Source organism: Cynocephalus volans, chromosome 3 (assembly GCF_027409185.1).
Source record: "Cynocephalus volans isolate mCynVol1 chromosome 3, mCynVol1.pri, whole genome shotgun sequence".
Taxonomy (NCBI): Eukaryota; Metazoa; Chordata; class Mammalia; order Dermoptera; family Cynocephalidae; genus Cynocephalus; species Cynocephalus volans.
Window position 1 is genome coordinate 152,130,632 of NC_084462.1, and position 17,255 is coordinate 152,147,886.

General features: G+C 48.4%; 1 protein-coding gene across 1 annotated transcript in view; it reads right to left on the reverse strand.

Annotated features, from left to right (window-relative positions):
* Nucleotides 1-13,201: 13,201 nt before the first annotated feature.
* MAP3K9 (mitogen-activated protein kinase kinase kinase 9) overlaps nucleotides 13,202-17,255 on the reverse strand; it is a 72,467-nt gene continuing 68,413 nt past the window's right edge. Inside the window, exons 10-12 of the mRNA XM_063090571.1 lie at nucleotides 16,726-16,838; nucleotides 15,005-15,808; nucleotides 13,202-13,686 (exon numbers count right to left, since the gene is read on the reverse strand). Of these exons, the coding sequence (XP_062946641.1) occupies nucleotides 13,202-13,686; nucleotides 15,005-15,808; nucleotides 16,726-16,838 (1,402 nt within the window). The remainder of the gene's footprint in view (nucleotides 13,687-15,004; nucleotides 15,809-16,725; nucleotides 16,839-17,255) is intronic.

Sequence of the window (17,255 nt, forward strand, 5' to 3'; positions counted from 1 at the left end):
GCTTAGTTTCCAAGGCTGCAGAGATCTTCTGTAAGGAATGTGCTTTGCTTTTGTTGGAGGAAGTTTAAAAAAAAGAAAAGAAAAAAATAACCTCAACATATTATTTGGCATACATCTGCCTATCTAATTTAGATTGTGTAAACCCACTGATTAAGTCCCGGGTCTGTCACTTTTTTTCCTATAGAGTCTACAGATATCATCGCTATTAGGAATCTCATGCTGTAAAACTCACTACTGCAGATCCCACTTTTATATTCCCGCCCCCCCCCAAATCTACTCTATTCTCATCAGCGCCATCTGGTGGTGTCTCAATGTTCTAGCATACTTAAAAATTAAAGACCCAAGGTAGGTGCATGGTATCTGCCATATTTATCTATCTTATTGAAAAATAAAACTGAGAAATTTCTAAAATAATTATTGATCCTTTTAAAAATAACAATAACAAATCAATTAAGTATTTAACATAAGTAACATATTTTAATAAAAAATAACCATATTTTCCAAAACAGAAAAATTTTATAAAGAATGGCATTATTTTACATTGTGCACATGTGTTTAATGTCTGGCTTAATAGAAGACATTTAAATTTTTATATCTGCTTCTGTATTCAATCCTTTTCAATATCTTGTTTTAGTTAAAACATATAAAGAAAATCTGGCCTCACACAGATATGTAGTTGGAAAAGAAAGGCGTATTTAATAGATAATTGTGAATATTCTTCTTTGATACTATATGAAAACTTGACAAGTTATGGTTTTTTAAAGGTTAGTTGGAATATGAAATCTAAAACCATATCTATGAACTTTTTGTACTATGTTATATCAAAATTCACTGGTCTATCTTGGACTTTGAGTGGATTTTTGAATGCATGATTTTGTAATTTCATTCATTGTCATTTGGAAAATATTGGTTCATTGAGATATGCAGATCTTCCAAATGTTGAAATGCTTTATTACATGACATCAAAAAATCACATTTGTTAATATACCTACCAATCTCATCAAAGGGTCTATAAGTATCAAGAAACTATCAAGCTCATGACAGATATAAGTTTTCCAAAATTTGAATTTTCACTTGATAGCTTAAATTTAATCATTGGCAGCAAATACAGGTGTTTTCCTTGAAGTGACAGGCTTACTTCATTCATTTGCAAGAAAATACCTGCCAAATATTCAAACCTGAATAACCATAGTTTGCTTGACAATTATTCTTTCAAATAAAAATGGTGTTCCATGAAAAAAAAATTAAAAAGGCAGCTAGTTCAGCTCACAGCTCAATCACACATTTGCTTGTCCTCCAGGCAACCTTGCACTCTGACATGCCGCAGACGTGTTTGCTGTGAACTTATTTCATCACACAGAATGTTAAAAGCTGTACTCATGGGTCAAGATTTAATTAACTTAGTAGTGTTACTAGTAATTACTGCTTTATCAAGGACATTCTTTAGTTAAGTGGGCATATCCATTACTTTGAATGCCTGGTAGTGTGGAATACAAGTGCTGTCTGGTTGGGTGTCACTGCCCTGTCACGTGCTAAGGTGCTAGGAGTTTTGCCTATTGTGCTTTTGCACCCTTGGTACAAATGTCAGCACAGTGAAAAAGGCAAACAAAAGTGTAGGGTTACTTTGAAAATAGTTTTGTCCTTATATAACCCCAACGGTATTAGTCTGTTTTCATGTTGCTATAATAGACTACCTGAAACTGGGTAATTTATAAGGAAAAGAGGTTTATTTGGTTCATGATTCTGGGACAGCTGCATCTGGTGCGAGCCTCAGGCTGCTTCTACTCAAGGTGGAGAGCGTGTCAGGCCTCTGGAGGGTGCAAGATCACATGACGAGAGGGAAGCAAGAGAGACAGGAAGGAGGGAGGTGCTACAGGTCCTTTAAACAACCTGTTCTTGCAGGAACTAATTATAGAGCAAGAATTCACTCACTAACACTCCGCAAGCCCCCTTACCCTCCTTGCCCCTACCACTAGGGCATTAATCTATTCACCAGAGATCCGCTCCCATGACCCAAACTGCTCCCAACATTGCCAAGTTGGGGATCAGATTTTGACATGAGTTTTGGGGGTACAACACATTGGGACAAATCTTCCAAGATGGGTCGTAGGAGGAAGGAGGGAGAGACTGTTATATTCTGCCTTTTTAATATCATTCACTCAGAGATAGGATCAAGGAAAAGATCCCCAATGCCTGAAACCCCTCTCTTAGATGGGTTGTCTCACCCCACATGTTGTCTTCCATTCCCCTTTCCCTTTTCTGATTCCCCACAGTCTCCTTAGAGGCAGACAAAAGAAAGTCTCCAAGACAGACTAAGTAGCACAGGCAGGACCCAGCTAGAAACACCCACACCACCTCCCACCTGTACAAAAATGTATCTTTTCGTTTTCTACCATTACTACCTAACCCTAATCCTTATGATAAAGAAAAGGCTGCAAGAACAAAGTACCCTGTGAATGGAGAAATGCAAGAAAAGCAAGCAAGCTGGCAGAGGATAAAGATGCCGATGACATGGCTGCTCCCGAGACTAGGAACCCCCATCACAATCACAACTCGGGGACTAGTTAAGTCTTACTCATCTTTCAGGTTTCAACTTAGACATCACTTCTCCCCTCTGTCTGTCGGTCTCTCTACATATAGATAATATAGACTAGTGATACAGACATAGACATGGATCTAGATGGAGGTGGAAGTAGATACAGATAACTTAGACACAGATTCTCACAATGCCTTAATTACTGCATTACCTAATTTTCCCACTAGATGGTAAACTCTAAAAGGTGGCAGTCGTTTTCTGTCTTCATTCTCAGTGGTTTTAAAACACAGAGGGGATGCGTTTAAGCACGGGTTTTTTAAGCAAATGCTACTAGGCAGGGCGTGCCTCTCCATCCAGCCCAGTCCCCCACTGCATCCTATTGGTGTAAGCGCGCCTCGTTTGTTGATCTGTCTGGCTTCCAACAGACTTGGAATGTGCCAGTCACACTGTATCCCAGAGTAGGGCCTCAATAAATATTTATTAGAGAACTGGAGGGATATGTCTTTTCTTTTCAGGTTGGGTAAAGCACAGACAAGATGGGAGTCAGTGTTTCTTTAACTGGCCACCCCTCACGAACCATGGCCCTCAGCACTTCCTTCCATCTGGTGGTGTCCCACGTGCTTGGTAAACTTCATTACCATTTGGTCTCACCAGGGAGACTGTTGTCTTCTAGAGGGCAGAATCTGGTCTTTATTCTTTTCTCCTCTTTCCCTCTTTCTGTTGCCCAACACTCCTCTCCCCTTCCCCCAAATTTGACCATTTAATTTAGTGACAACTTATTTAGGTTACAGTCAGCATAGACAGCTGAGTAGGCAGCCAGAAAGTCTGCTTATAAGGAGGATAATATTCTCTCCAGCAGGAGGCCTTGATTCCTGGAAAATCAAATCTTATAGGAAGGAGAGAAGTGCACAGTCTTAGGGGTGGGGAAGGACTGGAGGCAGGGAATTGTGATAGGAGTTTGGGAAGGTGGGCTGGGACCAGATCATGTCTGGCCCTCAAGGCCATGCGAAAGAATGTGGATCCTTTCCTACAGATATTGGGGTGTGACATGATCAGACCTGTGTTCCATGAGCATATTTCCTAGGGCTGATCATCGTCCCAATGCTTCCCCCTTATTTCCTAGGGCTGATCATCGTCCCAACGCTTCCCCCTTTCCCTTTATCACAAAGAATTGTTCAGTGCCTTCCATTGAGACCACACAAGAGGCCTCCCTGATTGGGTGACAGCCGTGTGATGGGGATCTGAGAGGAGGAAAGGGCAGAGCAGCAGATGCCCACCCTTCACTGCCACCCCACCCCCCATGCCAAAACATGTTGTCCAACTTGAGCTAGTTGGACTAGATTGGGTGGGGACCAGAGGGCACAGAGGGTGAGGACATCAGCCGCAGCCTTGAATGAAGCACATTCCATAGTCAAGTGCACAGGGTGTGGTGTACCTAGGCCCAGCCCTGCTCCTTTCACATGGGGGGGTGTGTGCTTGTGTTGTAAGAGCATGCTGTCTGCCAGTCCAGAGCCTGACATTCCTAGCCTCTCTCAGAACTGTCTCTGTTCATGTGTCCTCACTGGGTTCTTCCTGCAGTCTGCAGGTGACACCATTCCAGAACCATTTCTCCATTGCAGGGAAGGGATGAAGAAAGGACTAGGAAGCTAGCCCTGGGCCTGGCCCCAATTCTACTTTTCAAGGATGGGGCTTCTGGAGTCACCTTGCTATATTGCTCAGAGAAGGGGACAGCCTTGAAGCAAGTGGCCTGGGCCTCTGGAATGTCTGCATCACGGGAAAGTATACCTAAACTACTTTGTCATTGTTTTGCTGAATATAAAAGTAACCTATATTCATTGTAAACAAACAAAAAAAGTTTTAAAAATTCCAAAACACCATTTTTAACTCATCCATGAAACCTCTCCACAAAGATAACTAACTTTCCTCTAGCCTTTTTCCTATGGCTCTAAAGTTTGTATTTTTTAAAAAGATGGACATATATATTTTCTGAATATAGATCAAATTGTGACTTTTTTTGTATCCCACCTTTTAACTTAACATGAACATTTCCCTATTTCATTAATTATTCTTGAGTAATCTAATTTTAGTGTGGCCCCAAACAAGTCTCCCTGTCTGCTATGTCCTCATCCCCGCCAACACAAAATCATGAAAGGTGAGAGCACAAAGGCTGCTTTGTGATCAGCTAACTCAGAAGAGCTCCAGAGAGGGTAAGTGGCTTGCCCAAGGTCACACAGCTGACAAATGTCAGCACCGCACTCTCCCAAGTGAGCCACGGGCCGGCCCTACAGCTGACAAATGTCATTGAGAGTATCAGCCACAAGGAATCCATGACTCGCAGCCGGCAAATCTTATCTACATTCTACAACCCCATTCAAGTTCGTCAACTTAGCCCCATTCACAACTTCATCAGTAATGTGGGGGTGGATGGTTGTAGGGAGCAGGAAACAGCACACACTCACAAAACCCATCACCTGTGTGCAAGTCAATTGTGAGAAGGGACGGAATCACCTGGGCAGGCACCATGTTGCACATTTTTCCCAAAGCCTCCTGTGTTCAGTTAGGGACTCTCGGACCCTCAGAGAAGCTTCTCACCCACCTCCTCTTTTCCTGTAGCATTTCATCTCTCCCTATAGTTATTTCTTCCCTACACCTGAAAACTCCTTGGAAATAGCCCAGTTACTCAGACATCCAGTTGAGTAAAAAGAAAAGAAGGGAAAGAAGAAGTTTACAAAGGACCACGGCAAACCAGAAGTAATCATTGTAACAGTTTTATTCAAGTCTCTGTGTGCTCTGGTGTGGAGACCAGGCTGAGATCAGCATTACACTGTAATACAATAAGAGGTTTAGCCATTGAACCAAGCCTGCTTGGCCTCCCTAGTTAACAATTTACAGTACCTTGAAAAAAAAAAAGCCAAAGGAAAAAACCTGATAAGCTTCCTTCGGGACTTTTCCATCTTTAAATATTATTGACAACATATAAGAACTTAAATCCCAAAGCAAGATGGGAATTCGAAGACACAGGGTCAGGACACAGGAACAAGACATTGGAGCAGAGAAGTCCAGGATGAAAACTAGTAGCTAATTACAGAGAAACAAAACAAACACATGTGCGAACTTTCATTTTACCTAGACTCGAAGGTTCTAAGGGAAAGGAAAATCCCAAAGAAAGCTCTTCTGTGAATGAAGAAAAACCCATCTCCACCTCCTTTCCTAATCCTATAAGAGGTGCACCTTAGACGATAACATAGCAGTGTGTGGCGTGTGCGTGTGGTAGTGGGTGAATGTGTTAGACGGTTAGTGAGGGAAGCTAGAGGAGAAAGCTGATGAGTCCATCACCTCCCTTCTTTGCTACTACTGGGTACCAAAGACAAGCAGCTCAATGAGACAAAACGGCAAAAGCCTGATTTCAAGTTCCCAAGGAGGAGCCATGAGCTACAATAAGGCTTCCGAACTCAAGAGACCGGGAGAAAAGTGGGGTGAAGCTATAACAAAGAGCAAGAACGGGGCAGCTGCGAGCCGGAAACAGGAGAGAGGCCCATAGCCTGCAGGAACGCTGGAGAAGAGCTACAGAGGTGACGAGTTCCACCCCCGTGTCTCACAAAGCCCTGAAGAGTGTGGAGGGGACATGGAGGAGGAGGAGGCAGCCAGCGGCAGAGAGGAAGCCCGCCGAGCACTGGGGAGGCTCACGTGCCATCACGCAGGCAGGTGGGGACACAACCCCTCCTTGGACAAAGGGCAATCTCAAAGCCTACATGGACCTCAGCCAGGCCATTTTTATCTCAGGGCTTCTGAAGAGTGGCCTAGGAATGTGCTCAGAGGAAAGAGAGGCGGCTCTGGAGCCGAGCAGATCAGCACTTGCTTCCTAGCTGTGTAACCCCGGGCAGGTTAAATAACCATCTGAGCCTCAGTTTCCACACCCTTAGGTGGGGGTAATACCCACCTCGCAGGATCATTCTAAGAAGCCGAAAAGTATACGTATATAAATCCCAGCACAGCGCTTCTCACAGTGAAGAAACTTACTGCTTTCATTTATTATGAGTCCCCATCCCCAGGCCAGGACAAATCCATGCCTCACTCTGACAGTGAAGAAAAGAGCCACAGCCAGACAGCTTCTGCCCCTGGAAGTAGAGATAAATGATGAGAGTGAAATAAAGGTGGTGCTGGTGGACATGGCAGCCGGGGCAGACGTGCGGGGTGACCAGGGGACTCGCTGCGCAGGGCAGCGCCAGGGAACGGCTCTAAGGGAGTGAAAAAGCCTCCATTCACCTCCGGCCCCTCAGAAATCTGGTAGAGAGAATGAATGAGGTTCAGTCACTTCTCCTGGAATTCAAAGACGTCCCAAAGAGGTGCCTCTCTCCTGTAATCACACACCCCCCGCCCTGGAACACACGCACACCCAAAAAGTGGCCTGAGAGCTTCAGGGAGCATGAAAGGCAGCCAGAGAGCAGCAGGGAAAAGTCACCCCCTTCACAGGCCCCGTGCTAGAAACTCCTAGATGTCTCATCTTGGCAAGTCAACACACTCCTATTTAAACACAAACGCTCCCACAGAGCTACCGCCTCACTCAGGACTCGAGCGGAAGGACAACTAGGGCACAACCAGAAAACTCACTTCACAATGATGCCTAAGCCCTGTTCACAGGATCAGGTGAGGGCCAGGCAGGGTCACAACTAGGGTGAGGTGAGTGAGGCACTTGCCTTGGCTGCAGAATTTAAGGGGGCACCAAAAAAGCTCAGAAATCAAGATAAGTCATATTTCAATGCAATTTTTTTTTTTTTTTTGGCAGCTGGCCAGTACAGGGATCTGAACCCCCGACCTATGTGTTATAGCACAGCACTCTAACCAGCTGAGCCAACTGGCCAGCTTCAATGCAGTACTTTTAAGAAACAAAATTAATGAAAAAAGTCTATGATAAACACAGTATCAACATTTGAATTTCAGGCTCTGTCGGAGCAAGCATCTAGATGTGAATAATTTCAGGAATGCGGGCAACGTGTTACTTCTGAAGCCTGGCCTGTGTTTCAGTGAGCGCAGGAGCATGTAACACCTCGTCTGCGGAGCCTTCACTCGCCAGGACTCCTCTCACAACCATCTGGCCTCTGGGTTCAGAATTCCAGCATGTCCACCCCACACAACCCAGTGGAAAAGGCTGTCTCTGAAGCCCTGGAATTGTATTCCGATGTCCCAGGCTGAGCCAACTATCTGATTGTCACGTCCACACCCGCCAATCAGTCTAGTAATTCCAGGTGGTAGGTGCCTGCAAGGAGGGTGGGTTAGATCAGTCAGGAGAGAAGTTGGGAAAGGCGGGTCTGTTTCCAAGGGAAACAAAGAGGTGTAACCAGCTGAGCCCTGAGGCCCTTCTCTTTCTTTCCAGCTAAAGGGCCAAAGCAGGCTCCTTGTAGGGATGCAGGGAGCCACAGACAGTGAGAATCAGGAAGGACCAGTCCTACCAGCTCCAGATCGAGAGGCGAGCCTGGCATTCTGAAGGACAAATGCCAGGGCTCCCTGAGCAGCCTCAGGAGGCCAGGATGCTTCCAGGGCCCAAGACCAGAAATGGACAAAGATGTGGGTGGAGCCTATCAATATCTCACCAGGAGGAATGGAAAATCCTCAGCCAACTGTCTAAGTCAGTGAGAGACTCCCCGGCTTGCACAGCCAACCAGAAGCCCCGGGCTGGGCCATGCTAACTAGACACCTGTTACAATCTTTCATCAGCCCGGATTTCAGCTTCCACCTACCGCCTTCTAACACCAGCACCCGAGGTGGGGAGCACCCAGGCAGCCATGCCAGGGAAAAGTCCAGGACTGAGGTCTCCTCTGAAGGAGCAGTGGGTTTTCCTCTCATATACAGATTTTTATTTTGAATTCCTGATTTAGGAAAAAGCCGATTTACCTGAAAGAAGACAGGCATTTGGGAATGTGTTCCTAACAATAACTGTATTTTGACAAAGAGAAGTCATTTTCAAGCCTGAAGCCAAGGACAGAGGCAGGTGGTATATTAGGCTGACCAATATGAAATAGCTGGTGTTCGACCGTTTTTGACCTACAACCATACACATATTTACACACACTCTTCACTCCACAAAGGCAAGCAGTCAAGCAAGGTGAGGCTTCTCCATGCTGGACTTGGGGCTCCAGGACCACACATTTTAAAGTTAGAAGGGCTTCAGGTAGGGAAGGGTAGCATCACCTCCAGTTCATGGTTGGGCTTCTGAGGTCCAGAGAGGGGAAGAGACGTTTGCAAGCGCACACAACTGGTAAGTGGACAGCTCAGATCACCAGGTTCCTGCCACCACATCTACTTATGATCACAAGGCACTGAGGGCCCTGCTCACCTCTGACCCGAGTCTATCATCTCTGGCACAGCCCTCGGGAAAAGCCTGGCCCTATAGAGACGGCAGCACCTGCTTCTTCCCTCGATTCCTTCAGGAGGCAATGGGTGTTTCTGGCTCGCCTGACTGTGCACTCATGCACCTGACTCAAAGGCACAGGCTCCAAAAAACATGATGAAAAGGTCAAGGTTCTGCATTCGCAGAGGGCCTGTAGATGGACATTTCAACCCTGAGGTGTACCATTCACAGGCACCTGGTGTTCAGTAGCCTCTGCTCTTTGCTTTGTTAAAAGTGAGCTTGACAAGTTAGGACTGCTCAGGTGTCTCCTTTGCACGAGAGGGAGCAGGGGAGTGGGACTCCAGTATGGGAATGTGGAACAAGAGTCTTCACCAAAAATCAGGCCCAGACATCCTACGGGTGTCTCCTCGTGTCCCTGAGCAACAGTAGCCTGAAGGAAAAGGGACTCTGTGAGGAACCCTACACATGTGTCCTAAGGGCAAGGGGACCCTTTCCCAAAGATTCTTTCAGACTCTGGGGATATGACCCCAGAAAATTGGAGACACTGCCACCAACCTCCCCATCTCCCACTTCCTCCTCTGTAAGACACAAATGGTGGGGATGACCAGCCTGCCAAGTTGAGCAGGGAAATGGGAAAGGATGCCTGTTAGCACCAGGTGCTACATAAATGCAGAAAAGCACATGCCTGACAATGACCCCAGGAGTCATGCCAAGCCAACTGCAAATCACTTGTCTTCCAGGAGTCAAGGGCGAGTCCTCTGGAGGCAAAGGTGGTGAGAACTACACCATCAGCTTCAGCAGTTCATCTGTAGAGGTGGAGGCAGCTTCCCCCGGAGCCAGCAAGGAGCTGCAGGGCTTCACTGACCTTCACTGGAACATGCCACCATTGCTCTTGTCAGGGAAGCATGCAATGATTGCTTTTAAAGGGAGGAAACTTGAGAGGGGCTGGGAGAAAGCCTGAGGTCACAGCAAGATGAGAATGGGGAATAGAGCCAACTTGCTCAGGCTGCAGAGCCTGGCAGCCCAACCCGACCATCAGTCCAAAAAGCTTCGTAATTTCTCTTCACTTGGATCCTCCTCTTTAAGCATTCACCATTCTCTACCAGCAAGTATATCAAATGGAGAAGGAAGATGATGTCATTTTGTAAAGGGTCAGGAGGAAGTTAGGACTATTCTATGTTGTCCAAATGTACGACATTGTTATTATTATTATTACTGCCAGACCCTAGGGATGCCCCCAGCTCAGAGCATCCACCAAAGCCTCTTAGAAATAGCATGAGGATAACTGAGCCACCTGCTCAGCCTCCTGGGAGCAGCTGGATCCCCCTCAGGGGGTAAACGGAGCATAATCAGGTTTAGAATCAGCAGCAGAAGCTGAAGTATCCAAGGAGCAAGGGCAGAGAGCAGTACCTGTTCCTGTCACCATCTTCCATGCAGTGAACACCTGCCAAGAGGAGAAGGAACTCTGAATGTCTCTGAGGAAAGGGAAGGAAAGTGAAGAGGAGGTCGGCTTCTGCCTCTCAACTGGCTTCATTCCCAGCCCCAGGGTCTGCTCCTGGCCATGACCACAGAGCAAGGGAACCTGAGTGAACAGGAAGCCACTCAAACCTGCTCCTATACAACTCCATAGCCCATTTCCAGCCTTGCCCCACAGAGAGAGTACAGCAGGCAGGGCCCATCAGAGACCAGGTTTGGAGGAGCCGAGAGATGGTAACTCCACCATCTCCACGGATGCTCTTAGCAGCAGCTATAGAATAACCCTGCTTTTGCTTCTTGCAGATGCAATTGTTTTCTTAGCAAAGACTCAGCCTTCCCTTGTCTTTCCCCTTGGTGTATGAGTAAGAATTGGATTTGGCTCTCACTCAATGGCAGGTGGCCGTCCTTTAGCTTACTACACACCTTCAGTTACACTACATCTTTCCAAGAAAGGTGGCTGCAACCTAATAAAATGGCAAAAAGTAAAAACTGAGCAAAGGAGGGCCGACCCCGTGGCACACTTGGGAGAGTGCGGCGCTGGGAGAGTGTGGCGCTGGGAGTGCAGCAATGCTCCTGCCTCGGGTTCGGATCCTATATGGGAATGGCAGCTGCGCTCACTGGCTGAGTACCGGTCACGAAAAAGACAAAAAAAAAATAATAATAAAAAATAAAAAATAAAATAAAAATAAAGGTACTTGAATGAACGTTCTTTAAAAAAAAAAAAAACTGAGCAAAGGAGAAGTCCCTGCCTCAGACCACAGAGCACTGTCTAGAGCCAGCACGGTCTGGATTATGCTGTAGGCTGCACCCCACTAGAGGGCCATTTAGTGGAGCCAAGGGTATACAGATGTGCTCATGGCTGAGGGACTATCTGTGCCCTTCTCTCCAGCAAGAATGAAGAGAAGTCATCAAGGTGGCTGGAACTGCTTATGGGAGTCACAAATTTTCCCCTCCTAGCTGAGTATGGGGGAAAAGAATCTTTTACATATTGGCTTCACTGAACAAAGAAAAGAGAGATGAGATGCAATGACAAAACCCTGTGTAGCAAAACCAACAGCACCTCTACATCCAAGACTTGGTGGGGCCCTTGAACCCAAGTGCTAACGGGCTCATAATGCATGGACCCTTCAGTCATCCCCAGGGCAGGACTTTCTATCCTAGTGCAGAGAACAAATCTGTGAAAGTGCCCAGATTCATCAATTGTGCCAGCTGCACCTCTCTTCCCATTCTGGTACCCAGGCAACAAACTCAAGGAAACTACAGATTAGCCTGCAATGTCTCCAGAGAAGTATTCCATGACAAAAGACAGTGGAGCGACACTTAGAGAGTCTAGAGGGAAGAGAAGCAATGACCTAAAGACTCTACTCCCAATCAAGTTGTTATTCCCACACAAAGACACTTTTCACACGTAACACAGGAGGCCTCAGAGTAAGTGAAATATAAAGATATATATGAGAAAGCTTCAGGAGAAGCTCAACATTCAAATTAAGGGAACAAATTCCAGAAAAGTCAGGTGTGGCCTCTGCTGTCCCTCCTACCCAGCTTGTGGTCCAGAGCCCAGCATTAGGGCCACCCACACCCAGAAACAACAGGAGGCCTTGGTCAGTTTCCAGTGCTTGGGACATGAGATCACTGTACATCAGTGGCTCACTGAGTGCCTTACAACCAGCATCACTTTGCCACATCCATGTACAGAAGGTCCTACCAATGGCTCCATTTTACTTCAAGGGCGTCACTGAATGGATGGCCTGGCTGAGAAGGGATCCCCACAGTTCCTACTCCCAGTATGCAGGATGCACCCCCTTATGCTATTCAGGTGCATTGCAGAGACATCCACTAACCAAACACATAGCCCACTCATTCCAGGGACTGGAGGGAACACTGAGGGAGGAGAATAACACAGAAAGAACAGACAGCAAAAGGACACACACAGGAACTTTGACTTCAGAACTGGCACCAATGATGAGTTTCCCAAGAAACTATTCCTGGGAAGAGCATGTTTGTATCAGAACCTGGTGTGACCATGTTCTGACCCCAGGTAGGTAAATGGGTGGCTTCAAGAGGTGCTGGTTTCTGCCCTTCTTTGTTTCCAAAAGGGACAAGGACAGACTCTGTTACCCTCTTCACTGCAACTTGACTGTGTTTTTCCTAACCCCTTCCCCTCCCCGCCAATGCTATTGAGGCAGTTCTCCTGACCACCCGCGGGATCAAGTAAATAGGTGAGGCACCTGGAAGTGCATGTAGGTAGTGACAGGTCCATCGAACCCTATGCCCCCAATCCTCCCACAATGGGACCCCCTGTCTTCAGTCTTACTGGCATGAAAGGGCTTAGGACACAGAAAAGCTCATATCTCACACCAAACAAGATTCTGATTCATGAGTGTTGGGGGAGAGTGGAAGAGGAGCAAAATCAATCACAGAACACCCATTACTGGTGTCTGGGAAGGTTGAACTCGGAGCTAACAAAGGACCCCAGGACAGCTCTGGGCATACCCAACTGGCTAAGGAGAGGGAGCAACAGATTTGGCTGAGTGACTCTGCAGGGTCACCCTAAAGGCAAGGAAGACCATGGAGGGTGGGGGACATGCATGGACCCCTACATCCCCTACACAGCCAGAGCTGTTGGCCACAGCCCCTCCAGTGGATATGAGGAGAAAGGCCCTGCAGGGCATGCAACCCTCTAAAGTGGCCCTGCTTCCATCCCCTCCATCTTCAAAGTGCATTATCAGTGCAAGAAGTAGGGCTGGATCTCAGGGGGCCCAACTCTGAGAAAGGCTGTGCCAGCCAGCTCCCCCCATCTCCTCCTGCATCCCCCTTGCCTACCCCCGACCCTTTTCATGCTAAGACCAGAACTCTTGCTGGATCTCATAAGGGGCAGGCCTGTGTGTGCTCAGTTCAGCTCTGCACAATGGCACAGTGCTGTCCTGACTCTGTCCCTCTGCATCCAGGTCCAGAAGCGTCCGCTCAGCAGGGGGCAGTGGCCCTGCCTGGAATGGGAGCAGGGCTGGGAGTCCAGGTCGCTCCTCCACAGTGCTGCTGCTGCTAGCAAAGCAGGAGTCCAGGTTGCTGGGTGTCTCTGTGCTAGAGCTGTTGGCTGGGGAGGCGCTGCGGGCATGGCTGGGGGACACAAACCACCAAGGGTCCAGCCGTTGCCGGTTGGCAGAAGGACGTGGCCGAGGCAGAAACTCCAGGGTCTTGGGTCTCTCCAAGGTAGAGTCCTGCTGTGTGTTCCAGCGCCTTGGGGTTGGGGGAAAGACCACATTGGGGTCGGGCAGACGGGGGAATTCACCAGGGTCTCGGCTAGGACTGGGGGTTTTTAACATTCCTGGACAGGGAGACAAAGGGAGAAGCATCAGATGATGGAACCATACTTCTGGGCCAGATACACACTGCTCCCTCCCCACTTTGCCACATCCTTATGCACCCAAGATAATCTGAATTAACATTCACTAAGCACCTACTGTGTGCCATGCACTGTGCCGGGAGGCACTGGGGATACAATAGTGAACTAGAAGGCCACAGTCCCTGTATCTGGTAATAATAATTGGACATATGGGGGTCACATCTGTAATGAAATAATTTAAGGCAGATGTTTGCAAATGACCCACAAGCCAGACCCCATGTTTGTAAATAAAGTTTTATTGGAACACAGCTATACCCAATGTCTGCTCTCTCACTATAACAGCATAGTCACGTAGTTGTAAAAGAGGATGTGTGACCCACAAAGCCTAAAATATTTACTACCTGGCCCTTTACCAAAAAAAGTTTGCTGACCTCTAATTTAAGGGAATGTCTGTTCATTCACTCTTCATCCATTTGCTAAACATGTGACAGGAACAGAACTAGGTTTCTGAAGTCTAAAGGTGAGTAATAGAGGGTCTCTCTTTCCAAAGAAATCACATACCTGAGTATAACAAAAATATCTCCAAGGGGAGGAGCAAGCAAAGTGGAAAAATGAAATTGTCATTGACACTCAAATCTCATCAAAGGGGTACTGATCCCCTCTTCTCCTACTAGACCAGAGGCTGTTTCCAAATGAGACTAAGGTCTTCTAGGGCAAGAGATGGTGGTGGGAAGACCTGGGCTGAGCATGCGTATATGTCGAGGCGTCTCTGGTGGAGATGGAGGCGGCAAGCCTGTGCGTGTGGACACACCTTCGTGTCTGAAGAGGCCCTGTGAGTAAGGGATGAATGGGCAGAGGCTCGCCTTATGAGTGGGTCTGAACTAATGCTACAATGAGAGGTAAGAGCCCAGCTCATGTCAGAAAATACCCCTCCTACATACAGTGCAAGATTCCTTCCTTCTAACTGCAGCACCCTCCTCCGGAAACAACCAGAGGCTAGACTTGCCCTTCCTGTACCCTGAAAGCACTGCCCTACCACAAGACAGGGCTGGAACATCCCACAGGAGTCCCAGGTCGGATTCTTCCTCGAACCTGCCTGTCTCCCTTCAATCCTCAGGGAAGACCCCGAGGCACAGAGCAGAGAGAAGTCATCCAGCCCTGGCCATCTCCCCGACCCCACATCAGTATTTCTTGATTGGCTGGGACAGAGGAAGAATGTGGTTCACTCAAATCCAGAAGTGGACAGCGGAAATGAGCCAAAAAGGAAGGAAAGAGGAAACAGGGAGAGGACAGGACTCACCTGCTCCGGGACTGGGGCTCAGTCCATTGCTGGAGGGGCTCCTGCTGGCTAGGGGAGCCGCTGGCTTAAGGGCCCCATCGGAAGGAGTCCGCCGGTGACCACTCGGCTGCGTGGGGGCCGTGAGGGTGACATGGGTGGGAGTGAGAGACTGGTTAGGGTCTCGCTTGAAGCGTTCCACTCGGACGTTGACTAGGGGGTTGTGGGTGCATGGGGCCAGGGCTGGGGCCTCGACCGGGCTGATGGGCATCTCATATACCACGATCTCATCGCTGTCGGAGCGCAGCAGGGAGCGGGTGGAGTTGCACTCAGAGATGGAGGAGAGAGACAGCAGCGTCAGGGAGGCAGAGGGGTCTCCCAGCAACAGCATGGGCTCTTCCTTCTTGAAGAGCTTTCGGGATGGGGGGCTGGTGCTTCGACGAGGACGGCTGGCCCTCAGGAAAAGACCCTCACGCCTCTTCTTCTCCTCCCGGGCTGGTGGCTCAGGCTCCTCTGGGGGAAGCAGCTGGCACTTGCCGGCTTCCAGCAAGTCAAACCCGAGGCCTGTGGCTGCGAGAACAGCCCCGCAGCCGAGCAGAGCCGCCTCGCAGCGGCGGTGGGGGGCACCGCCCCGCTTGAGGCTGTTGGTTGGCGTCAGCTGAGGGGTACTGGTGGCTGAGTTGACTGGGGTGGGCTCCTCATGGACTCCATCACTGGTGGGGCCATCCCCATCCTCTCCACGAGGAAATGGGATACAGAGGTAGGATTGGTTGGGTGAATGCTGTAGACGACTGTCCCCACTCCTTGGGCCTCCACTGTCCTCATCCTCTGTGAAGATGAGAGGAGTAGAAGGGAAACAGCAACTGGGAATGAGGCAGCAAGAATAAGAACCTGGTCCTTTCCCCCACCCCAGGCCTCCTAAGTGTCAGGGATACAAAGGTCAAATAGTCTGATGGACAGGACATGGAACTGGACACTGAACCAATAGGACTTTCCCCACACACTCAACATGTGACCAACATGGGGAAACCACTCTCCATCCAGAGCCCATTTCCCTATCTGCAGAAAAGGGGATCTGCTATTTGCTACCTCTTTCACGGCGACCCTTAACATGAAGCACAGAATGAGTTCCTAGAACACTGAACAGAACAGAAACATTTCTAATGTTTCCGTACCTTAAAATTGGAAGAGACTTTGGATTTCTAGAATGATAGCCTAGTGACTTGTCTTAAGACCAGTCTCCTGCAAAGGATCAGAATCCCTGCAGGGGTGAAGGCCAGTTTGCTCTATGGATGGATGTACTATGATCTTGAAAACCTGAAGAGATGAGACTACCTGAGATAGAGCCTGGGAAACTTACCCATTCAGTAGGCACACTGGAAAAGCTTCCTGGGAGGCAGGCTGCAGTGTCTTCTAATACAATCCCCAATTCTGCAGACTCTCCACATTAAAATATGAGGAAACAGACCCAGAAAGGGGAAATGTGTAATCCAAGCCCTCACCCTTCTGCACTGCCCTAAGGAGACTATTACTGGCCCCTTAGGATAGGAGGCCAAAGAAAGTCCACTACAGCAGTAGGAAGAAACAATGAAATGAGAGTGGAGCAAACCAAGAAGGTATAGGGTGGGGGGCCAGGACTTGAGTACATGAGGAAGTAGTACGAGGGGTCCTTAAACAGTCCTAAAAGCTTGGCCGAGAATTCCCAGAGGAAACAAGGAGAGAACCAAGACAAAAGCAATGCTTACCCATCTCTGTAAGGCTGGTGAACCCTGGCAAGGCCGGGCTACTCCTCGGGCCCTTCCCCAGGTTGGGGGCACTGGACGACCACTGTTTGTATCCATCTACCAGGGACTTGAGGCTGAGTAAGAGGAAATAAGGAAACTGTCAGAACTGGTTACTTCCCTTCCTCTACTCTCAGCTCCACAGGCCTGTGGAAATGTCTCTCTCTGTCTGCCTAATAACAGCAAAGAGGCTTGGAGTACAGGCAACAACCCCTACTGAGCCCACTTGCTTCACAAACAAAAGTGTACATGCTCCAGAGAAAGACAAGCAGTGCTACAATCCAGTCCACCTTGCACGTGCTGCTGTGGGACTGTACAAAGACCTGGCGGTAGGCCGGTAGGCCGGCAAGCAGACAGTGAGAACAAGGACTGCCCAGCTGGCAGCGGGGAAGCAGTCAGCCCAGACACTGGACACGACACACTCATGACATCAGAATCACTGCAATGCAAAGGCCTGCAGAGCAAGGCAAGCACTGGGCAGACAAGCTGGGCCA